Source organism: Buteo buteo, chromosome 6 (genome assembly GCF_964188355.1).
Source record: "Buteo buteo chromosome 6, bButBut1.hap1.1, whole genome shotgun sequence".
NCBI classification, from domain to species: domain Eukaryota; kingdom Metazoa; phylum Chordata; class Aves; order Accipitriformes; family Accipitridae; genus Buteo; species Buteo buteo.
In genome coordinates this window covers 29,162,883-29,189,039 of record NC_134176.1, presented here as the reverse complement: position 1 = coordinate 29,189,039, position 26,157 = coordinate 29,162,883, and the positions used below count along the sequence as shown (strand labels likewise).

Here is a 26,157-nt window from a genome sequence, read left to right as displayed (position 1 = left end):
CAAAAAAGAAAAATCCAGCATCTACGCAGTCAACTGTCTGAAACTAGTTATTACCACACGGAAGGTCTAGTCACTTCAAATAGTTTTTCTCACTAAAAAAGACTAGCTCAAGAATGGTATGATACATCACAGATTATATTCATCATTATAATAGTCAATTAGAAATATACGTTTACCTTCTAAACCAGTACACACACACCCAAAACACAAAATGAATACCTAACTTTCACACCAAGATGACAAATATTCCTATTTGTAATTAAAGTATGAACAGCAGCACCCATTTTTAATAGGCAGTATTGCAAGGTGACTATTTTGGGACCTCTGTTCCCCGGAGGCCTGAAATGAACTTCAAAACACAAGTTGTTGTGTATTAAGGTTCTCTGTAGTTCTAGGTGGTATTTGGGGGGGTGGGGGGTGGTGTCCCCTCCAACTGATTTACGGTAAAATTATTCTGATCTTCACAATGAAAACTGGAAAAGTCTAACTACTAGAGCTCAGTTACTGCACTCTGCCATTCCAGCTAAAACAAAGGCAACGTGAAACTTGTAACTAAGTTAAACATAAGCTTGTAAAAACAATACCACCAAGTTATACAGTTCACCTATCTCCCACACTTTTAACACAGTGGACTAAAAATACACTTGGATACAGTTTAAACTACTCACTCCTTAGGAGTGAAAGGCAAGAAAGTACAGCAACTACAGTTACTTTCCTGCAAGCTTGCTTCAACCATTAATTTGGTGTAATTGCATAAAATTAAGTATTAGAGCATCTGATTTGATTTTAGAAGGAATGAACATCTGCTATTTCCATTGCATTTAAAAGCAGTCACAAGTACTTTTGATACAGCCCACAGAAAACAGTGCACATAAACAAAAAAAACTGTTAATACTTACAATATAGCCAGCATAGTCCTCATTCTCAACAAAAGAATCATGAAGCCAAATAAACTCTTCATGTTGCCGGACAACAGAAAATTCATTTTGTTTGAAATTCGGTAAGGAACTCTAGAAGGGGAAAAGGAGGAAGAATTATGGGAAAAAACAAACAAACAAAACAGAACAAAGAAACCCACAACGTTTTCTTTACTATATGAAAAACACCTTGAAGTAACAACAAAAACATCCCTGTAAAAATAATCCAATCATCCAAGTGAGGATTTGACCAAAAAGAAGTTTGCACAGCAATAGTTACCCCTGTCTTAATTAGTGCATCAATCAATTGGAATGGGTTGCCCAAAGAGGCTGTGAAGTCTCCGCCCTTGGAGATATTCAAAACCCAAAGGGACAAGTCCTGAGCAATGTGCTCTGGTTCACCCTGATTTAATGGTGGGAGTGAGGGAGGAGATGGGGCTAAATTATCTCCAGAAATTTTATTCAACCTCAACTATTCTACGATTCGGAGATCTATAAACACTCAAATCTAAAAAAAACAAGAAAAGCCATAAACAACCAGTACCTAAAAATTATTCTTGCATGTAACTCCATTATGAAATACATTTTTAGAATCTAAAACCATGACTAATATAATACAAAATATACTGAAGAATACTGAGGTATATTAAAGATTCTACCTGCAAATAGGCCAATTAATAAGCATGGGAATGGCATGACAACACAACAGTACAAAAAAACTGAACGTCAGTTTTTTCTAAACAGTTTTTTAACCTCTTAACTTTTTAGCCATCTTCTAAGCACTGCAGCTACACAGTCTCTTAAACATGAGATACCACTACTTTCTTATTTCCTTTGGATTGTGTTACACTCGTTTCAATAAACAGTTTAAGCAAACTTTCTTTTCTATATAGTTAAGAATATGTTCAGTGTACAAACCCAGGCTTTTACCTTTGTATGGACAGTGAATTTCACTTTGTCCCTCTCACTGAGTGCATCTGAGATATCCACTTGCAGAGCAGCATCAGTCTGGAGATCTACATTTATTGCTCTAAGCTAAACAAAGAAAAATCTATTTAGCTTAAATTTAAAAAAAAAAAAAAAGTTAATATATTTCCTTATTCTTCCCTTGAGAAGAACCCTGATCCTGCAATTCTCAATATCCTTAAAAGACTGAAGATAGATTATTAAAAACCCCAACATTAAAAGATTATTTCCAGTGGCAAAAGAAATTCCAGTCGTACTCCTTATGGCACACATGACCATACAAATAATTTCCTTTACCATACTGCTTGTTAGTGCACTATTTTCATTTCTGTGTATTGTTAACTTGCTAGTAATTGAGATGGGCAAGACAAAGTACATTTACAGACAGCAGCAAGTTCGGTAGGTCTTTCTCTTCATTTCACCCGCTCCCCCAAACTGACAACCTGCTGTAAGTAAATGTACTTGTAAAGGTAATTATAGAGGTACTAAGAGTTGAAAAGGTACTTTTAAGGAGAAAAGCAGACTTATACTTCAAAGAAGCAAGAACTATTAAAAACCTGGTTTTCTCACATTGTCTTACACTATTCTTTTGTTTAACATTTCCCATGATATACTGAAAAAGCCAAAAAAACCAAAAAAATCTCCTGAACTTCACAGAGCTGTCTCCTTGGAAATATTTTTTTCTGGAAAAAAAAAACCCCAAACCAGACCAAAACAAAAACCCCAACCCAAGATTTCAACCTCTTCAAAATCAGCACAAGAAATGGCAAAATTGCAAGGAATATGCATTTTTTTTTCCACAAGACATGAAACCTGAACTCTCTCACAAAATAATTCCAAAGTCACATTGAAAAGAAAAATGAGACAACAATCAAATATAGAAAAATTGGAAGATTATCTGAGTACCACAATGTTTGGCAGTAACTGGACCAAAGGCTTCAACAGTACTTGATGAAACTAACCTCATCTAGACCCCAACTGGAAATTCAAGTCCCCTCGCCCTTGCACCCTTGTTGTTCTAGAGCAATTTGTCCCATGACAATTTCATCATCATGATCAACAGACATTCAGAATATTTTTACAAGTACTAAGGCTAACTCTGAAATCTTCTCCAATCACACTGTCAAAAAATATTTCAATGTCATACTCATGAGGCTTACTTTTTACTGAGAGGCTGTTTTCTTTGATGGTGCATTTTTTCTAGAAATACCACATTCTACAGTATAAAACTGCTTTGCCATACAAAGATACAGACTTTTTCCTGCCAAATTTTTCAGGACTGCATTTTGAAGTCCATACTCAAGTACAAAAATACTTTTAAGTATCAGCAACACACAGTACAAAGGTTATACATGAGCAGACTTTGAAGGTAACACTGCAAGGCACTGGAACAGCACTAGGAGAGAAGCGTCAACGGCCACATCTTGTTTTCTTGCCAGTTATCTTAATCCTTATCTTAAACCACAGTGGTCAGCTCCCACTCTAGTTTTAACCTCAATGCATGGACAATTCTGCTGCTTATGTAGCAGCAACCACATTAATACATCTTAGAAATAATGTATTAAAGTAAACCAAAATCATACACTAACATATTCTACTAGGCTAGCAAAATGTAACAGTTCAATAGCTATTACACAAATAGCAATAGCTTTTCCTTACAGCAAAGTTGGAAATCATTAAAACCACTGCACAGTAACATATTCACACATGTGATTCAGGCATCGCTTTTTGTTTTGTTTTCCTAAGGTTTTGGGGATCACTGCCTCACACAAAGGCATATTATCATGCAACAATCCATTGCAGATCACTTCTCAGAGGCAGAATCTCATAGCTCCTACTGAGTTTCCAATGTGCTTAACATCTAATTTAGGAAAGAAAAATATAATCTGACATACCAATGTCTGCCTTATGTCATGACACCACATTTTTCAGCTTGTAAAAAAGTTTTTAGTGGTTACACTGTCTGGGGTACTGTTTGTTTTTCTCCAGTCCCCCACAATACATTAACAAACAGAGTAATCTCAGCAAATAATCTGGATTATCCAAATGGTATTTTTGCAGTCTTTCACAGGTCACAAAAATTGCTACTAAAATATTTCTTTTCCGTCCTTTTTTAAAAAGTGGTACAATACAAAATTCTAAGATTCAGTACAACAGCTGTTCCAAGTTTGTCACTAGTGCATATGCAGTCTCTAGTGCAGCACACCCTGGCTGTATGCACTATTCACAACTTTAGAAACGAAATGCTTATCTGTGCTGAGAAAATTAAGAATTACCTAAACGTGACAACATCACTCATGACACAACTGTAAAAGACTATTTGTTTGATTTATACTGAGTTAAGTTTGTAACAGTTTTGAAGAGTTTAATCATATGTTAAATTATGCTGTGTAGCTTGACTACCAACAGGGAACATTTTCATCTGCAATGGTAATGAAGCATTTATGAAAGGTGTCAAAGACAATCAGAAAGTTGAAGGACTTTAAATGTATTCATGTGACACAATGGTTCACGTTGCTTTACTGGGAATTAATTCACAAACAACATCACACAACAAACTTAAGCAATCTCTTCATCACTGCTTCCAAAAGAAAACCACCACCAATTGATGGTTTTCTAGTCATGAAGGGAGTAGAAAATGAAAAAAAAAAAAAAAAAAGCTACAAAACCTGATTTGGATGAAAAGTCTGATCTGGAAGAAAACTGAAACGTAAGTGCCTTAAATTCTGAAAAAAATGGAGGTCGGATACAGTCCCTTTGTACCTTGCTCCCCCTCCCCCCAATCTAACACATACCACATAGCGCAATAATTTTATGCTTAGATACATGCTCTACACCCATACCAAACAACTTGCAAAACAAAACCTAATTTAATTTAGCTGTTTTACAGTTTCCTGTGCTATACCAAGAAAGTCCCTGTTTTATTCAAACGATCTAGAAAATACCAGAAACCAAAATCAGGGCTAAGTGATGTTACAGTACTAAAAGAGAACACAATGCAAGTAGAGGATTTAGCACCTAAGCTCTTGCTCAAGGATCAATTATACTTCAAATGATAATGGAAGGAAGCTGGTAGAGACAAGGGAAACAACCAAACCTTACATTGCCGGGTAATGTCATCAGTTAACAACAGTAACTTCTATACTCTAAGCTCTTTCAAAAATGTTAGAGAAAAGGACCCTTTCTTCGGCGTGTTCTACAGGCAGATAAATACACAGAGCAAGGGAAACAAACAATACTTTTACAACAAAAGATTACAAAGTGTCTTCACAGCATTGAGTTTCTAGCAGACCTGTTCTAAGGGATAGCTCATTTCCCCTAAATGAGGAGACAAGAGCATTAGCCAAGTCGGCTAAACTTTATAAAGATATAAAATACACAAGACAATACTAGTAGAGCAATACTATACCACCTTTCAAAGCGTGTATTGTTTACATTAGTGAGAGCACAAAAAACCCCAACAGGAACCAAGTCACTCCAAGCAAACTCAATAGTACCTTCCTAAGTGAGATTTAGAAAAGCAATTCCCCTAAGTTCATTTTATGCACACCATTTATAATAAGTTCCTTCTACAGACCACCCACTGCTACTTCCTCAAAGATGATTCTCAGTGCTTTGTTTTACAATTCTCCGGAAAAGGCTCCATATGGTATAACACAATTGTTTGAGAATTACTGTTCTATGTGGCATCGACATAATTTCCAGCCCACTTTTCCATCCCATCACCCCCCTGTTAAGCTTAACACAGCTGCAGCTGACCAACATGACTCTGAAGAGTTAGAAGTACAGTTGTCATAGCTATATCTGAATTCTACAGAGGAAAGAGTACTGATTTGCAAAACTAAAAGCTCAATTACTCTAACCAGAAGTTGCCATCCATGCTTTCAAATAAAGGCTGGACCTACTACTCGTTTTTTAATCGCAAACAGAGGAAGGTGACAAATCAGAACCAGGAAAACACTTTATGAAAAGCTGTTTATTTTTCCTACTGCTACTAAGAAAAAAGTTATGGTTTTGAGGATTAAAGCATAGCAAATCTGTCCATGAGCAGACTGCCAGTGTTGCTTTTGATTAGATTTTCTGTATCACAATCAAAATCAGGCAGATAACCTGTGTTTTAACCCCAGGAATTCACACAGCAGTGAAAGAAATAAAACTCCAGTGTGACTGAAAATAAGAAACCTAAAAAAATTAGGGAAAGGAGGAGGACACTGTTCTGGTTTAATTCCTCAGTGCTGGATGAAGATGGGGGAGGGGAAGGGAAAAAAAAAAAAAGACTACACTTGGCCAACTGAGATGATGTAAGTTGTCCAACAGCACAAACAAGACTGCTAAGAGATTTCTTAAGGCTTTCAAATTACCCTGTGAACTCTGACTACCTGTAGCCTTAGAGGGAAAACTAATAACCAAACAAACAAGTTTCACACGGGATCAGATTTGCATTGTTATATTCTACCCACACCTTCAGATAAAGACAAGTTATCTGTGCACTTCATACCAGGGACGACCTGTGTAAAATACGACTCCATAATTAACAAGCTCTTCAGTCCTTGTTCTGAAGACACTCAAAGGACAACAGTTTCCACCTTCTCTCTTTTTCATCCAGTATTCTTACTAAAGTAGCTGTATAATTAAAGGGAAAAGCTCTACAGTGGCCAGAATTGGCCTAATACAATACTAGAATTCTTTCTTTAATTTCAGGTCATAAACCGGAATATAAAACGCACTGAATTCCTACCACCTGCATACAGGCAAAAATCGCTTGGTACTTAATGTTATATTTGACACTTGAGTATGGCATGCATGATAAAAGGGTATACCAACCCAGTGTTTTTCAGATTTTGTATTTTTAATAATATACTGGATGTAGCCACTTTAATAACCAGCATCAGCCAAGGCAACCTAAGCAACCCAGAAGCTGCTCTCCTACCTTGCTCGGAGTCAGTCTTTCTCAAGGTACTAACCAATAAGGGTAATCGGTCTGAATAAGTTATACATACTAGATTAGCTGATTTGCTGCTCAAGTGAGGCAGGCAAGTTAAAGAAAGATGGATGCAGCAGCTAGAAGAGAAAGGAAGGCCAGAAACTGCAGGGCAGAGAAAAAGGTTTTCTCAGTAAGGAAACATAATCATAGCATCCTGTCCCACCAACAGAACTTCTTTTCAATAAAGAGTTTATTACACAGCGTGCGCCTGCAACCTAAACGTCCCATTGTTATCTATGGGAGAGCCTCTAGGGCCTAAAGAGAGAAGAGAGGGCAGGACTATTTCACCTAGGCCCTGGCTCACGATTAAAGATGGAACCTGGCGCTCTCCACCAGGCTGGTCAACCTGGTCAGGACCGCAGCACAACGGGGGCGTGCGCAGGGGAGGGGGGCGCGTATCGGAGCAGAGGAGCCTATCAACCTCTAGCAGCACACACAGCCCCCTCGCAAGCCATTCCAACAACAGCACGAAAGAGCGGCCCTTCCGAAACTTGGGTGACAGAACAATGAAAAATTCAAGGCAAAACACGCGCACGCAGAGACCCGTTACAGAGGGGGGCTCTGCTCCTTCCTCATTAGCAGACGCCGGCAGCCGAACACCCCGGACCCCCGGCCGCCTGCCGCCCCCCGGCGTCCCGCGTCCCCCCCCCTCCCCCGGTACCCACCGCCCAGCGGGCTCCGGCCAGGCAGCGGCCGGAGGGCCCCCCGGGGCAGGGGGCCGACCCTGCCCTCCCGCACCCAGCCCCCAGGCGCCGGGGTCCCTAACGCCTCCCCTCACGCGGCACTTACACCTCGGTCCTCCTCCGAGAGGAAATCTGGGCCGTCGTCCGAGCCTTCCTGCTGGGGGCGAAGGGGAGGAGGCGGAGCGGGCCGGGGGCACGCGCAGGGGCACGGCCGGCAGCAGAGAGGGTGGGGGGAGACAAAGCGCACAGGTTAGCGACCCGGCCGCACACGCCCGCCCCGCCCCGGCACCGCGGCCGCCCCGACACCCACCATCATGGCTGCTCGCAGCGCTCCAGCGCCCGCCGGCCCTCCCCCCGCCAGCCCGCCCGGAGCCCAGCGGCGAGGCGGGGCTGCGGCGCGCGGGGGCGGGGCGAGGCGGGGCTGCGGAGCGCGGGGGCGGGGCGCGGCGCGGGGAGCGGCGGCAGCGGCGGCGGCGAGCAGCACCTCTCGCGAGGGAGCGGCGGGCGCGGGCCGCGCGCGCCTAACCCGCCCCGCCCCGCCCCCTCCCCCGCCAGCGGGCGCGAGGCCGCCGTTGAGGGAAGGGCGCGAGGCTTGTGAGGGGCGGGCGGGAGCTTCGGCCGCGGCGAGGCCCGGTGGCCGCGGGCTGGGGCTTGTCCGCGGCGGGGGGAGACGAGGGGAGCCGCCCCCGGGCGGGGAGGCCGCGGCCGTGGCCGCGCGTGTCGCAGGCGCGTCGGTTTTCCCCTTTGCTGCGTGGGTGTGCGCTGGCCCGCGCGGCGGCGGCGCGCCTAGGGCTTACGGGTGGGTCTGGCGAGCGCCGGGACCCTGGTGGTCAAAGAGCCGCCACGCTCCGAGGGTGAACGGTTCCCGTGCGCGGTGTGCAGAAGCGAGGGTGGCTTTGTTGGCGCGTGCGAAACTCGAATGCTTGGCGCGCTGAGGGCAAGTGTGCAAAAACCTCTGGAAATGTTCGTAACGGGCAGAGCTCTGCTGCCGTCCCTGACCTTACTTCATAACCGATGGCTCTCGTGCTGCCCTGCTTGCTCTTCTTTCCGTCATTTCTGTGAGAGATGGGCTCCACAGCACCAGCCTGTCACCACATGCCTTTTTACAAGCCTATGTGTGAAACGGACTACGCAGTTACACAGTGCTAGAAATTAAGTGGTTTATAATACACCTTTGATTTATGGGCAGTTATGTGACTAAAACTGATGACCGCCTTTCATTCAGACTAAGAAATGGAGCCGTTAAATGCCCCTTTGTCTAATGACAGTGGAAAACATCAGCGACCGCAGACTAAACCAAATGTAAGCGTGGAGGGTAGGGAGTCCGTGCCTGAGACTGCATTTTTCTGTGAATCAGAGCTAGAACAGCCAAGAAACAGCCTCAGGGTGGGGTTTCATGATCAGCATAAACCGACGTAAGCATGTGCCATTCCTAAGAGATGGTGGCAGGTGTGGACATTAGCACTCTCATGGGTGTACAGTCAGACAGATGAGGGCATTGATCCAGCTGCAAATTAATGCTGCAGCAAATGATTAGTTTCCGTCTGAGTCAGCTCCATAATCCAGCCAAGCCCATAGTTACACATGCACTAGTGGGACCGGACCACCGCTTGCCACAGTAGCACCATGGATTTAGACTGGACTAAGCCGATCAGGAAACTACACCTTGAGAAATGCTACTGATGCAGCCTCAAGATAGGTGAAGAGAAAGCTTTCTGAGCTCTGTACTGCTTAGAAGTGTGCTTTGGAATTCAGAAATGGAAATTGTCTCTTGGAAGTTGTTCTTAGCGGGGCTGCAGAAAGAGGCCTTTGACTATGCATTTTGTAAATAATTAAAAAAAAAAATCTGTTCTCTAAACAATTTTCGAGTATGTGGTCTGTTTCTGTCTTGATACAGACATGCGCAACATCATCCAAAGTACTGACTTACTACTCAGGTCAAGAGAGGTAAAAATATTTTACAAGATACAGAGAAAGAGTATGCAACCTCTGTTTAAACACTGACCTGGTCATGCTGAAGGGGTGAAGACAAAGCCACACAAGTAAACCGGTTTCTGGGGGTTCACCTGCATTCGTTAGCATCCTGTTCTGTGCACAGTCTGGGCTCAATACCATACCACCACTCCACCTAGCAAACATCTATTTTTCTGGAAAAAACTAAAATCAGTGACAGAATGAGCTTTCTTTGTTTTTAATGTTTATTGTTAATACAGTTTTGTAGGACCAAAGAACCTAACTCAAAGAGTTGAGGAAAGGCTTCACAAGCGATGGAGACACAATTCCCTCTCCCAGGGGACAGCTAAGTAGTCCAGCTGACTGGCATGAATCCAGCAGGATGACCAACTCAGGAGCATCTACAAAAAGTAAAGTTATATGGCTTTCCAGTGTGCCTCTGGGAGCAGTTCAGTCATGTTTTGGATGGTGCAGAGGCTCATGAGGGACATATATTCCAAAACAATAACAGTACTGTGGCTCTAAAGGTGGTCTGTACCAAATGACACCACAAGTGCTTAAGCAGCAATGCTATCCATGATCCTAATCTTTCATACTGCCCTGATCGACTTATTCCAGCTCCATGTCTTTTGTCCCCATGCTCCTCCCAGCTGGCAGAGCAATGCTTGCTGCATGCTCTTTCTGCTTCAGCAGCTGAGACAGATCATATAAGCCACGGAGACATCCTAGCTAGTAGGTGGGAGAAGAGCACTACCTCTTCTCAGTGCTCTTCTGTCAAGACTCAGGTTAATGAGCCTGCTCTGAGGCTGCAGGATCACATTCAGTTTCCTTCGACAGCTGAGGAGTTTCCTTTGACAGCTGAGTCTTCCACCTAAGGAGTTTCCATCTTGGCCGTTTGCACAGTCTCCTCTATGTCTACACAACAATAATAAACCAGGTCAATGAACTAAATATAACCCAGCAAGAATTAAATTACACATTGTAACTGAGGCAATCTGACAGCCCTTGGTACCATCCCATTCCTCCCCTCCTCCACACACCTCGCTGTCTACTTTATACCAACGCTGGTCTTCAGCAGGCCCTGACTCCAGTCAACCTGTCTCACCAGCAGAAAAATTACACGGGAAGGGAAAACCGTTTTGACGGGTGAGTTGCATTGACTCTGATAAGCTGTATGGCTGGCCCAGAGGAGGATGCAGGAAGCCAGAAGAAAGGAACGTCTGGGGGGTCTCAGATGACATCTTGAGAAATTACTCCCTTTACCAACAACATCTCACTTTTGCTCCAGGACACGGTCTGACTCACTCAGCTACTTATTTTTTGTCTCATTTTTCCTCTGTTTTTCCCTCATTTTTTCTTTTCTGTTACTGTGTTTTATTTTGTCTCATTTTTAGCTGCTGAACATTTGAGGCAAGGTTCATCATTATTCGGAGTTTACAGAGCCATAAGTAGAAAGAGGGACCGATCCTGCGCCAGTTAGGGGAAAACTGCTGCACTCCCGCAAGCGATAGGTCTTCAGAAGTTTTAAAACATTCCCCTGCAAAGACTCATAATGTCAGTAGATGGTGCTATATACATATTTTTAGGAATGCTTTTCGGCCGAGGTTTACCCAACCAGTAACATTTCCTTTGTGTTTGAGTGTAATATCCCTGGAAACCTAGAAGCCACACAATTTAAGAAATATTTGGCTTTTATCAGGGAATCACTGCAGAGACCTAAAAGCTTTCCACTCCATGGCGTCATGTCATATAGTACTACCTGTACTGTATGACTAATCATGGAGTAATTCAGTGAAAGCAACTGTTTGATGTATGCAAGTGCTGTAGTTCTAATATTTCATTAACTGATATATATTTTTTAAAAGTGTGAGGAGCTATTCTTCATGCACTTTTCTCTTTTGAGAAGTCTCTCAACTTCCCTTTCTAAACCTAATTACTCTCAGTTTCCTTCAAACAACCTCATGTATTGTTTATGTGGAGCTCAAATACAACATCTTGCAGACAAACTGTGGTCATCAGGACCAGCTTTCCTGTATCTCAGTGCCACATTGATTCCTCCTTTCGTTTCATCTTTGAGATGAAAATATTTTACTCCCGTACATACTTCATTTAAATTTTTCTCTACAGCTGCTAACTGAAACTGCATTAAGGAACCATATCATTAAAGCTATATTGCAAGGCTTTTTTTGTGGCAGAGCAGATAATTACATTTTAAAAAGATGAATCAATATTTACCTTTTATTTCTGTGGAAAACTAGAGCTTTTAAGTGTAATGTTTTCAGAAGATTAAGGCTGAAGGAGAAAAAGGCTTCAAAATCCTATTACAAAACCAGTCTAAAAAGCTCAGTTAGCAACAGAGGCTTTTTACCTGTTATGGAGATAGATCACGTTACAGCAAAAAACGACTATCAAACTGATCATATTCCTTTAGGAACACAAAGAGGATGTGAGCAAGATTAAAAGAACAGAGAGGGAAAAAAAATGTGTAATATTCTAGTGAAGAAAGCGAAATATAGCTTAGTACAGTGTGTGCCTAGTAACTTCTAGCCACTCTGAAGAACAATAATTTCCATCAGAAAAAAAGAATCTGTTTCTCAGTATGGAATAGACTTCTGTGAATTCCAAAGCGTAATGGGGCCATATGCAAATAATAAGGATGTGTGGGTTTCTATTCAGACTGCAGGGACCCTGAAAAGGCTCACTCTGCAGTTTTAAAAATCCTGGCCTCCTTGTGCCAGATGCTGACTATATGTATGCATATACATTGTAATGCAATTCAGCACACTTCTTCCCTAGGAAAGAATCTGATTTTTTCTTTTTTGTGTTTTAAAAATTCATTTACATGGCATTATAGACACATTCTGTCTTTGTCTGCCATGAATGACTTAATGCCCATATACAGCTACACTGATGTAGAAAGTTGAATAATCTAAAGCCTCATTTTTCACCGGTGCCATGAACTAATGCCAAGAAGCTGTAAGGGGAAGAATACATTATCCAGTAAACAAAGGTAAAAATCACTTATTCTGAGCTCTGAACCTTTTGAAGGTTTTTTTCTTCTTTGGATTGCATACTGTTATTAACCTAATCGTTGTATTTCTATAATAGACTGCAGGCAATCATTGCTCTGCAGAAATACTTCATTGGAAATGGGTGCACAAGGAGACTGCATGTCCCATAGCTCCTATAGGCTTGTCTAGGAAAGAGCCTATAAAGAAGCTCTGTCCTCACCTGGCACACAGGGATGCATAGAAATGTTTATAAATAAAATCACAGACTGATCAGCATTTCGACTGCCTACTCTGGATTTAAAGCCATTGAACTCATCTCTTTTCCTAAACTCCAGTCCCTTTTGCTTTATAAACCAGCTGAAACATGGAGCGCTTCAGAGAATATTCTGAGAGAATCCTTTTTTATCACTCTTCCCAATTCTTAGTATGTCTTTCTTTAAGAGAAAGCCAGAATTTCTGGCCTCACCTTTGTCCAGACTAAGGGTTTTACTTGCACCAAGTACTGGCACAAAATTCTTTAAATTATTGTAACAGAAGTTACTATTATAACAGAAACAGAAAAACCTTTTTGTTGACATCACAGCTGAAACCAGGGAGTTTCTTTTCCCACATTACTTCTCAGGTTTTTAATTTCAGAGCTGCCTAGTTTAATGCCTGGGTTGTGGAGGGCAATAGGAATGCCTTGAGATATCAGCCTCACAGTAGAGTCTTAACTCTATCAGTCAGTAACTGCAATGGTAGGAGCATTATGGGAGACTTCTCTGAAGCAGTTTTATTACACTTTTCACGTCAGATGTTGACGAGTCTGAGGTAAAAATACCAGAAGGCCATTTACAGTAGTGCTTTCATCAGGGCTAGCACTGATGATTCTTGTCAGGGCTAGGGAATAGTAGAATAGATTCAGAAAAAAACCCTCAGTATAAATAAGGCCTTGTTGATGAAATTGTGACCAAGAAGGATAAAAAGCAGATTTGCTAACACTGACCTCGTACACGTCATTCCTCAAAGGCCAGCTCTGCCCCAGCAGGGCAGCACCAGGCAGGGCAGACAAAGCAGCTCTTGTCATCTCTTGTCACTGGTACAATAATGGGTATCGGGAAGGACTGCACAATGCTGCTTATTTTGCCAGAACAGACTGAATGACACTTTCTGCCTAATTCAGTACATACCTATTGTTGGGGACTATTAGTCATTATTCTTTGTCTTTTGCTCCCTGCTATCTTATTTCCTTTTCTCCTAATACTTTTTTGTTTGCTTTTCAATTGTTTTCCCCTCTTTTTTAGTATTTAGCATTTTTCCTTCCTAATCTCTCACTCCCCTTCTAATCTGTCTCTTCCTTTCTCTTTGTTAGACCACCCCATTCCATGCCCCGATTTCTTTTGGTCTTGCCTGAGGGTAACTGTTCTCTCCAGCTAATCGCAAAATGACACCTCTCCCCTCAATCCCAAACCTTTCAGTCCTCTCTGTAATCAGTCCCAGCTCATTCCATTTTTGTCTCTTCTTACTCTCAGTCTTACATTCAGTCTTCTATTCTCCTAATGTGCTCCTCGCTGGTTTCTTGCTCACTTGAATTTCATTGTTGCCCTCCTTCATGTCTGGCAGGTAGCCATACTCTTCCGAGTTCTTCCCTGAAAACCTTGGATGTCTCCTAGCACATCCTATGAATGCCAGTGGTATTAGAGCACCACTTGCAGCATGAAAGAATGTGATGACCACTAACCTGGTCTGCTTGAGGCAACATTCACAAGCTTGCCAACAATAACCAGGTGTCCTTTGTCTTCCTACATGTATCAGGTGAGCCTTACCCGACCAGCATGCTAAAGACTTTCTGACCAAAGGGGTCTCATTCAAAATGATCAAAGATAAGCCATGAAAAAAACCAACCACACCACATTATTTCTGATGTATGTTTACCAGAGAAAAAGCTGAGTTTGATAGATGCCATCAACCAGCATTAAAACAACAATCAGCTGAGGCATTATTTAATGGCCAGGGGCAGCTCTTCAAATGTGATGATGTCTGACTCAAAACCAAAGCTGCTTCCCTTTCCAGGTGAATCCGTTGTGACACTCATTACAGCACAGCTGCTTGGGAGCAGCCACCCTAAGGCACATCCTATGTTTCATTCACAGTCTTAAACGCCTGCTTGCCCAGTCGTCCAGCAAGAAAAAAATATTATATGCTACATTCAGATGTGTTCCTTTCTATATAGTATCTTCAGAGCCAGAGGCCCTAGGACTGACTGACTTGAGGGGTAGTCAGAAAAAAAATAAATCCGGTCACGTAGACATTGGCTGGCCAAGCCTATCACCCTCTTGGTTCTCTTTGCCTGACTTAATAGCTATGGAGATGCAGATGCTTGTTAATTTTAAATTGTGTTGGATAGCCAGTTGCAATAAGAGGCATGGGTTAAGATACAGCCAAACAGAGCACTCACTGTTAGGCTTCCCTGCAGTTTTACTTCCAGCTGTCTGCTTTTGAGTTAACATCTCCTGAGACAGCTTAACTTGACTGATGGTGCTCACTGCAAAACAGCCAGGATGTGTGCAGGGTGATCGTAATAGCTACACGGAATAACTGATTCCCATAGCGTGGCCGCCAGCACTTGAGCTGCAGCCCATGCTTCCAGACAGGCCAGTTCTGGCTGGTTTATCACATCGTCTCTCTGGATCTGGAGATGCTGAACATGAAACAACCATAGAGCACAGTTTGGATTAAGCCCATCAAAGGTCATGCTGCTGCTGGAGGGGAAGTCATGCCTCCCCCTGTGCCCCTACTCCCTCTGCTGTCCCAGCGCTCCCTCAGTGCAGCTCCAGGGGCAATTTACCTGCTCTTCTTGCAGGATCAGCTTCCAGCTGGCTCACTTGAGCCAGCACGATAGGAATACAGGGAGAGTATGAAGGGTAGCACCCCACCTTTCAGCAGCAGTGCAGCTTTAGGTTGGCTTAAACCTTTCAGGAAACCTCTTGTGGCATTAATAATGGATTATTTCAACCTGCACTTCAACAAAGATGAGCCCACAGGTACATTACAATAAAGCACCCTGCTGTGAAAACCCAGTGGGCACACCAGGAAAAATTCACGTGGCCCCTGCTGTGGTGTTTTAAAGTAGTGGGGTGGTTTTCACTGATGGACAGGACGTGTCATCGGGGAAACACACTGAGCCTGTCTCAGGGCAAATTCAGCTGGGATAGCTTGCATCACAAGAGATCTGCATAAAGCATGCATGGCTGCAGATAACAAAAGCACCTGTCCATCAGCCTCTAGTCACCACAACTTTATGATGTTGATCAGGCCACGCTATAATCTGGAATGAAGGCTAATGGAATAGCATTTGGATCTCCATTAGCACTTTATTGAGTTGCAATAGTCCCACAGTCAAGGCAAAGATAATATGATACTATGAGAGGTTATATCTTTGCAGGCAGAAATTAGAACTGTAAGTCTGCATTTGAGAGCAAACAAGCCTTGTGCTGCAATGTGGGGAACTGAAGCATTCAGTATTTGAGACACTGACATGTACTCCATGTGGTCAGAAAGAGAGATACTGTAATGTTCATGAGCGGGTCCAGGATCAGCTCTTCAGAGAAGACCTGAGCCCTGTTACAGGATCAGGTCTTCGGAGAAGAACCAAGCAGTGTTATGGATGCTTTTTGTCCCAGCTGGTCAATGTATGGTGGAGGGAAGAAAGGAAAACACTGGTGCTTTTACTTTGTTTTTTCTTTTTCCACACTTGTGCCTTTTGAATCCACGGATTTTTGCATCTGAGTGGGTGGATCTGATGGTGAACAGGTGAACCAGTCTCACTGATAATTTTACATGTGGCCAAAGGGAATGCTGGGCCACGTGTGTGGCTCTGCAGATGCGAACTGAGCAATGGGAACCAGCCTAGGAAATGCTTCCAGTCCTCCCATTGGAATCAAGCTCTCTCCTTCCCAAGGTACAAAAACAAATCCGGAACATTAGTTTGGGTTTGGGAAGGTCACCTGTGTTATCCTAACTGCTGTGTTCAGATCCGTCCACAATTATCACAGCAACTGTGATATGTAGGGCCAAATCCTGCTGATACATGGAATAGCATGGGCACCAAAAATTCTTCTATTGATCAGGGCAGTGTTTGACTGCATGCAAAAGGCAGGGGGTTGAGTATCCTGTTCATTGCTGCTGAGTTCCCAGGCCTTCCTGTAAGCTCTCTGCCCCTGTGGCAGACACTGTGCAAGTTCACAAAGCAATACATACCAGGACTGAAGCAGGGAGCTGTGCCTCAGGACTGGTGAGGCATCCTCATCCAGGCCAGGGAAAAAACAGGAATAAATTCAGACCCTCCTCTGGAGTGGGTTCCTTGCATTTTGTGCACTAGGGCTGTTAAAGGCAGCTTTGGCACTGAAAGTATAAGGACCTGCAGGTACAAAAGAAACACAGATCCTTAATAATCTTTATTTTTGAGAATTATTTCAGGGAGATTACCCACCTGAGCAAGACAGTCAGGAATGCACCTCCTTCCACTCAGCTCTTCTGCTAGTGCAAATCAATGTTTTTCCATTAAAGTCAATGGAGCTTTGCTGATTATATGAAGTCAAGATCATTATCTACAATTTATTGGCTCTAGTCATTTTATAATACTCTACAATGGGAAATCTTTTACCTCCGCTTCTTTTATAAAGCACAAAGGACCCATACAGTTTCAGATCATTGTATTTTGCTCTAGTCCCACCTTCTCAAAAAAATTCCTTTTGTTATTTCTCACTTGAGGGGGCAGCTATGACTAAGTGGCTGAACAAAACCTTCAGATTTACCAAACCTGCAATGCAGCTCATTTTCCACCCTTCACAGCAATGCTATTCTTGGAATCACACTTTGAAATCTCCCCACCCAGAGAATCAGTGCTTTACAACAAAGGTAGGCACCAGTGTAAAGCCCAATTGCAAATGCATGAAATGAAAGTTTTAGGTTAAGTTTTGCCTTTCACATCTCATAGAAAAAGCGTTTCTTTGCTGTATTTCTTATTTTACAGCTCCATATAATCACCCAACCGTAGCACTGAAGACTGAGGGGTTCCAGCAATACATCCTGGCAATGGATTCCCCCTCCAGTTGGGTCTGACCTTTCTTAGCTCTGGACTTCATGTAATCCCAGTCATACAGTCACAAAACCAGCTCTGAGCTACCAACAGCTAAGACTTTTGCTTAATAATGACTAATTTATCTTAGAATATACGTTAATTTGTGCTCCATAAAACACCCCAGTGTGGTGTGCTGGTACAAAACTGTACCAAGCAAGCACAACAGAACTGAGTTTCATCAAATTGGTACCTGTGGGACAAGTTTATGGGAAAGGACAGCAAAAAGTGTCGTACTGGTGATTCATTAGGTGATGCTCTTCCCTCTGCAACGATTCTGAACCAATGCCCTAAGGTACATGTGGCTCTGACTTCCACGTGAATCATAAAATGCTTTGGCTTCTTGAGATGTGATTGTGTGTGACATGCATAATCTTTGTGACAAGCTAAAGCAAATAACAAGAGCAAGTAAGGTTCAATCAGGTTCAGTAAGGCTCTTTGTTAAATGTACACACTTTCAGCTCAAGTCCCCTCCTAGCATTCTAGCAATTCTTCTAACCCCCTCCTCTTTGAGCCACCTGCAGTTCACATCTGGTTCTGAATCTAAAACACATCAGTGCTGAAATTTATTTTAAGGATGTGCAACGTCACAGCTTAGTCTGAAGTGCTGCCAGCTATTGATTCGTATCAGGCAACAAGGCTATGATGTAGGGCTCCACAGTAAGATAACAGCACACCCCATAGTTGAAAGTTGGCTAAATGACGCTTATAGAATTTGTGAATGCCACCCACAATAAAGTTTATAGCTTTTGTTTTCATATTTCCCTTCTTTTGTACATTTCTGAGACACTTTTATAATTTTTAATAGAATATTAGAAGATCACTTCATTTGTTCTAGTACTTAGCATTTTTATTTTTAATGAAGTACCAAATACTTGGGGCTTAACTCATTAACAATAAAAGTCAGATACCAATCTCTTAATATTAACTTTTAGATATATTCAAGCAAGGCAATAAGTGAACTAGGCAGCTGCCAAAGCATGTACATCTGAGCTGAATAATGATCAGGATTTTATGACACATTTGGAAGGGAAATGTAATAAAAGATAAAGAGGGATATGGAAGTGGGATAAAAATACCCACTGATCATTGATAAATTATTCTAGACTTGTTTGATATATTTATTTGATAAAATGATTGCCTGTTCTTTACAGAGATAGACACTAGACCTAATCTTGCTGGACTCCTGAATGTATCTTGTACAACATTAATTAAGATGAAAATCAAGACTAACATATGAACTGTAAAGCATATAAGAAACTGACTGAAGGGGAGTCTTCTGTCAGGAGAAAGGGGAATTATTAATGGAGTTTCCTAGATTCACTCTGGGAACAATCTTATTTAATCTTCTCATTAATGACCTTGGCACAAAAAAATAGGAAGTCAATGAGCTAATGAAATTTGCTGCCAACACAAAACTGGAAGGTGCTACTGATACAGAAGAGGACTGGAGTATCATGCAGGAAGACCTTCATGGCCTTCAGAACTGCAGTAACAGAAATAGGGTGGAATTTTGTAGCGAATCATGCAAAGTGATTATCTTAGGGGGCAAAAGAAATTTCTATAAGCATGAGGAAAGAGCAGAGGAGGAGAAAGAAGTAGATGTATCAGTCACATGGAATATATCAGACTCTAATGGAAGAAGGCATAGGATCCTGCGATGCAGAGAAAGCAATGCATTAATATCTTCATAACATGTAGTGGTAAGGCCTGGTCAAACATGTTCAGGAAAGATAGATTCAAACTGGACCAGGTACAAAGAGGTGCTGCTAGGGCCTTTAAGGGGATGAAGAAGGCTATCTTACTGAAAATATCTTGGTGTGAACAACTAGAAGAAGAGAATGTAACATCAGGGGATTAAAAAAGGGAAAGGCAAGGCTATTCAAAATAAAGAACAGTACAGGTACAAAATAAAAAGCTCAAGAATATATTTAGGCTGGAATTAAAATAAGGCTTCAAAACATCAAAGCAGGATTCTGGAACATCATCTCCATTGTAGTAGTAGAAAGAAAAAAATTAATTTTAAGGTGAACTTGCTAAATTTGGGGGAAAAAAAGGCAGGGGCAGGGGCTATATGGCTTGATGGCTGGCAATAGGAAGTGGTTGGAATGAAAGCCCCATTGGCTGGCATCAGATTCTCCATTCCCTGTCAGCTGGATTTGATAGAAAAATGATGTGCAAACTTTCACGTGCACAGCATGGAGTCCTGACCTGTAAGCATAATGCTAGTAAAATACTTGTCTTCATCTACTGTACACCCAGAGCATTCCCCTGCTGCCATTAACATCACACCATACTGTTCTAATGATTCTAGACACTAATGAATTTGTAATAAGCATTTCTAACTTCCACTGATTTTAATGGAGCTACCCCTGATTATGCCTGGATTACGTCAATCCTGACAAAAAAACACCCAATTTCATATATACTTAGCACATGCATGCACCAGTTGAATTCCAAATACACATCAGGTGAGCTATTCTGCCGGTTACTCTTGTTTTCTAACTAGTCTGTAGTAAACTCGTAATTTACTTTTCCACTCAGAACACCGCTAGAAAAAATTCACCTGGAATGCTAACAGAAAGCTGAAGTTGAGCAAACAAAGTTTGTCTCACTAACTAAACGAACAAAGCAAAACCTAAACTCTCCAGAAGTGCTGGCCCTTGGATATTCAAAGCTCTGTGACACGCTGCACATGGAGCATGCTTGCCTACACCCTTAGGAATACTATGGCATGGCAGGACTCCCAGTCTCTGAAAAGCTTGTAGTAAGGACTTCAGAATCTGAGGAATTCAGTTAATTCATATCACAGATCTTCATGGGGGAAGGGTGGCCAGAACACTTAAAAGGAGCAAAGAGAGGAAGCAAGAGCTGGAGTCAGGCATGCACATGATGTAGTGTAACTCCAAGTTTCACCTGAAGTTAAACATTTAAATGCCGTTACATGTCTTGTGTGGCATTATCAGCAGCTGAGATTTGATGGACTAAATTTCACTGCTGCTGGATATATATACAGGAGTCAGAGTACTGAAGAATATGCAGTTTAAAGTATGTACATGACAAGAAGATGAGATGCAAGTGATCATCCGGCTTTCCAGATTTTTGCCTGAGATTTGCCAACAGAGACACATATGACTATGGCAGAATCATTCACTACCTACCAGAGACCCAAACATCTGATGCTTCTGATCTATGTTAAATACGTTGTGAGTGTACATATCTGCTGTGTAATATACGGACAGAGAATGTCCAGTTCTTCCTGGAAGAGCTGGACTTACTGTACAAGATGTATGTAATACAATAGCCCGTCATCACCTGGAAATGCACAGAGCAACACACAGGAGCACGGCGGCTGTCATGAACACAAAGTAAGTTTAGCTCCTCCACAGACACCCTGCATACCATATACTGATCTACCAAGACCGAGGCAACTCTCAGAAACATCTGAAACATTTCAGGCATCGTGCCTTCCTAAACAAGCAAAAAAATAGCCTTTCCCAAAATAAGTGAGAAGTGTAGATTCCGAAATTCACTGCCTGGTGAAGCAGGGTTAAGCACCAGCAGAAAAGAGGGGGAGCATTCAGCCCAGCTTCTGCAGGAATCCCCTTCTCATCCCACACGTGTCATTAAATTGTCTTCACTATGTTGTCGAACAGCACCCTCAGATGGCCCTACTTCATATATTTCTTCATCACAGACTTTTTTTCTTTTCTTTATAAGATTAGGAAAAGGAAGTAAATCCTCACTGCAATGCTGTCAGTTTCTAGTGCTTGAGACTACAGAGAAAAGCTTGAGGAGGTGAATTAAGCATAACACAAGGTTTCAGAAAAGGAAGCAGATTAAAACTCTTAAAAGATATGATATTAATATAACTTTGGATTATACAAAAGGCTACTTCTTGCCTTTTTTTTTATTTTCTGAACATGTAAAGTTGGTAATAAGGCCTGTAATCCTTGTGGCAGTTTTTTATACATTTTATAATACAGAGATTTTCTTGATTTGACTATGAAGACTTAACCAATGAGCCATGCAATTACATTTCAGCTTTCTGTGTTTATACACAGTGTATTTCACATTATTTCTACAGCTTCAGTTTTCAATATACCATAAATTCATGCATCCATAGCATCTCCCCACACTGTAAGTACTTACCACTTTTGTGGAAGTTAACAGCTGAAACCAGATGCTTTAATGATTGCAAAAAAGGACAGTTAGGCTTCTGGCACTGAGGAAAGTGTAAAATAACCCAATATGGCAATTCCCCATCTAAATGGTGGAGTCCAGATTTCACAGTAAAACTCCATGAGCAGAATGGAACTGTTCAAACATCTCAAGAGATTATTTCAAACTCTTTGCCACTTTAGTAAACTGTAGCCAAGTTTACTCTTCGAACAATTTCTTCGTAAGTGTAAGGCCACATATTTTTGACAAGAGAAACCAGTAAATGGATCAAAAAGGGGTTGGGTTTTTTTCTTGTTTGTTCTATGTTTATGATAAAGAATAAAGCACACTGTTAATATGAGGGAACAGGACCAGAGGAGAATCGGAGCTAGCAGGCAGCAAAAAGGATGGTGATGAGAGGAGGTGAAACTGAGGTAACTGAGATAAATGGGAAGATTGGAGGAAGCGGGTGAGCAATTTCTGCCTATAGGCCAAAAGAGGGGAAAACGCTTTAGAGGAGAAGGGACAGAGAAAGCAAATCAAAGGGAGGGGAAATGCTCAATTGTGTCATTTTCCTCTTTAGGGAAACAAAGACACAGCAGGACTCTTATACCTGTTCAAAAGGAACAAAATGTTACTGTCTATGAAAATGACAAATTCTCTGCTGAGAATATTTTTTATTCCTTTTGCATACAGCATGACTTGTAAGTTCACTACCATTAAATGCATTTAACGTCAGTGATAACAGATACTATGACACCACAATAACCCTTCTATGCACTCTTTCACACTGTGCCCAACAGATGGAAAAGCAAGCCTGATAACATTATAGCAATTCCCCAAAACAGATTAAGTGAACTGGTTGCTTCTATAACCTTCACTTTAATTTTTGGCCCCTTAAAAGACACTGAAGAACTACATTTCCACTAGTTATGAATCATCTTTTTAAAAACATAACACACATGAAAACATCCAAACATTCATCACAGGTATAAATATTCTATATTTATCTGGAGAGCTCCAAGTTTATAACAATGGAAAATGATCTCAGACTAATATCATGAAGTAGCTAGAATATTAATCTCTCTCAAATGCTGGTGCAAGGTTGATGAGATGGTCTATGATTGTTTCAGGATTAAGCATTGCAATAATAATCTCATTCCCACTGAGTGTTCCTAAATACTCTCAGCAAACCCATTCATCCCTTTTCCTTAACTGTGATCCCATCCCCGTACAAAGAAATATCTCCATAAAACTGGGTCAAGCAAAGAGTTTACGTTATCCTACAGTAACTGTATATTTTATATACATAATACCTCCTTCCTTTGATAACAATTGAATCCAGTCCATATTAGACTGAAACACAATGCAGTATGGGGGAAGTGAGAACACCAAAACCAAGTAACTAACAAAAGAGAAAGAACAGAACTTCATGGGCAAATTACAGCATAAAAAACTTGTTAGCAGAGAAAAATACAAGTTTTAAAAAGTTTGGGGTTTTTTTTTCCCCCAAATAAGCCCTTTGGTCATTACAAGTTTTCATCTCATAGCTCAAAAACACATGCATGTTCATATTAACACTGTAAAATGGGACTTTAAAAATCCTATGTTCTTGTCCTTTAACCACTGATGTGATCCAAACACTATTTTAAGAAGGAACTGAGAGGATCTGTATTTGCAAACAATGTTAAAATGCTGGTGCAAAGAGAAATCACTCTTCCCATCTTCACACAGTTTGGTATTACAGCAGAAAGACTGGTTATTAACACCATTTCTAAAAAAAAAAAAAAGAAGAGGTAAAAGCAGGAAACTCCAGGTTCCTTAAATATCTAGACAATATTTAAAGCACAAACATGAAAATATGTTATTCCATTTCTTGGATATTTGTTAGTAAACTTTTGGAAAAATCTTATCCTCGCTATTCTCCAAAGAATACAGCTGTTACATTAAAGTAAGATTCTGATCTACTCTCAGTGTTAAACGTATTTTTATGTATCATTATTACTTTGTGCACAGGATAAGTGCAGATATACACAGAGTCACGTGCTTCTTCAATCCAGCGTGCACAAAGCTATTACAGGAAATATCTCGACTTTGTATTTCGCTATTAGAGCAACAGCAGTCCTACCTAGATGAAGATGCCTTGAGCTAACAGTCACTCTGACTTCCAAAGTAAGGTAGCACAGCAATGTACGATTCCGGAAAGAGAAATTCGAGAGTAGGCATAGCCTCGTGATGTTACAGAGATGTTGCAGGGACAGAGCTAGAGTGCCAGATCCTCAGACTCTCACCACAGCTCTTTCCTGGAGTCTACCAAGACATGTGCACAACTGAAGTTTGACAAGCTCGCGTTTTGTACCTGCTACCACAGCCACAATAGCTAGAAACAATTATGATGCCCACAGGTAATGCCGGTGCTGTATTTTGGCCTTATGCTGCACAGTGCTATGAGAAGCATTCTTTTCTCCCTTCTGGTAATCAGGAAAAAATAAAATTCATAGCTGAGATGGTTGACTGTATTACCGTAAGAAAATGCTATAATTGCAGTCTGTCCATTCTATTAAGAATTAAAAAGGAGGTGAAATGCTTTAGACATTGATACCACAGTAACCTCAACATATCCCAGGTTAGGAAATTTATCCAGCTATGCAAGAAAGCAAAGCAAACTGCTCTGATGTGAATGCTCCAACACTTCTTCAACCCTGTCACAAAGATCAGGTGTTCAGTCAGGAGCACACTGGAAGACCACTTGACTTTTAAGAGAGTTGTCATCCTCCTTGCAAAACTGAGACCAGACTATAGAAATAAAACTGATTGAAATTATTACTGATTTTGACGATGATGACTTTTAAATGTTGTTTATGATGTGCTGTGAGCATTATATTGGCAATGCTGAACTCCAGGCAGTTAAAATTGTAGTTGAAGTGACTGAATTAAAATAATAATGAGACCAAAGCAACTACCAGAATTATCGAAAGGTTATATATATAGCTTGTCCTGAAAATACTTCCAACCATTGCACCTGTCAAAGTAAATCTATAAAACTGGCTAGAACCAAAGCCAGGTGTTTTTGTCAGAAGAGGTAAAAAAATATTAAAAAAGAAAGTGATTATCACTGTTACCCTGATCGCTGTTTCACTCAGCCTTACCAGTGAACAAGGCGTTCAGCCGGCTTGTAAAGTCTTTATCTGAGAAAAATTAAGACATTCTTTTCTGTTTCCACAAATTTTCTGAGTTGGGCTGTTGCACACAAACCTGAACGGGCTGACGTTCTCATCAGAATAACCCAACAGTCAGAGAGGGCACGCACGGCCAAACATGTTCAGTGGCCACGTAGGCTAATGCCATGCATTTGTTTCCTATGGGTGTTCTACAAGATGCCTTTCTACTTTAGTCACGCAGAATAAATATTGTTTAGGAATTCTGGTTACTTGGAAGGAGAGTTCTGGGAACTGATTTTGAAGTGTGGATGCAGAGAAATAATGCAGCACTACAAAGGGAAGTCACCAACGCAGAAGAATAAAAACCTTCAGGTGACAGGTTCTGCATCAGTTTAGTCAACGAAGAGCTAAAATTATGCTACTGCTTCTTAAAAGAATTTATGCAGGCAATGAATTCTATGGACCAGGAAGTATTTCATTTCTAAGTCACGCTTAAATAACAGGGCTAAGACTCTAAAATATGAACATAAATTATATTTGTCACTTGCAGTCACCTAATTAAGAACTACACCCGTTCATCCTCACTCCCAGTGTAATGGCTTAATTACTGTATTTGGTGTAATCAAAAAAATACACATTTTTAAAGGGTTGTTCAAATGGAGCTTAGGTGCATCACCTGTATGATATTGCTAACCAAGAGCCCCATTATAGCATAGCTTCACATTTGTAGGAGTAAAACAAATTTCACCGATACAGAGCTGTACGTTCACATTTCATTGCTTAAAAGCATTGAGACTGTGGAATCGGTATGCTCAGGCAGAGCAAAAAATAACATAAGCTCAGCCTTCACAGCTGCAAGCTCATGATGAAATTAAAAGGAAACAAATCCTCTGCTGTAACCCTTTCCCCCCCCCCAGATGTACAGGTCTCTATGAAAAACTGCTTCTTCTAAACCTGCCTCTGCTTCCCTGCACCTTGTTTGCTACATACACATTCAATTTTCTGTTGAAACAGCCAAAATGGAAGAAAAGCTTAGCTCTTACATTAGCCTTAATAGAAGGTCACAGATGAAAGCAGTGCTGCCCCTAAGAGGAAGCAGACACAAATAAGGCTCTCTAAACTGGTTCTCAAAATCACATCTCTTTTTTCAACCCAATGTATACCCTGCAGCTGTGCTCACCAGAGAGTAACTGATGCTTTTA

General features: G+C 41.4%; 1 protein-coding gene across 2 annotated transcripts in view; it reads right to left on the bottom strand.

Moving 5' to 3' along the window:
• Window positions 1–7,968, bottom strand: part of SNX6 (sorting nexin 6) — a 29,210-nt gene extending 21,242 nt beyond the window's left edge. The window contains exons 1-4 of one of the 2 annotated variants that reach the window (XM_075030300.1): window positions 7,861–7,968; window positions 7,657–7,704; window positions 1,848–1,952; window positions 900–1,010 (exon numbers count right to left, since the gene is read on the bottom strand). In XM_075030300.1, coding sequence (XP_074886401.1) covers window positions 900–1,010; window positions 1,848–1,952; window positions 7,657–7,704; window positions 7,861–7,866 — 270 coding nt within the window. In that variant the 5' untranslated portion in view covers window positions 7,867–7,968. Of the gene's footprint in view, window positions 1–899; window positions 1,011–1,847; window positions 1,953–7,656; window positions 7,708–7,860 lie in introns of both variants that reach the window. The other variant, XM_075030299.1, reaches the window with a different exon arrangement.
• Between the last annotated feature and the right edge of the window lie 18,189 nt (window positions 7,969–26,157).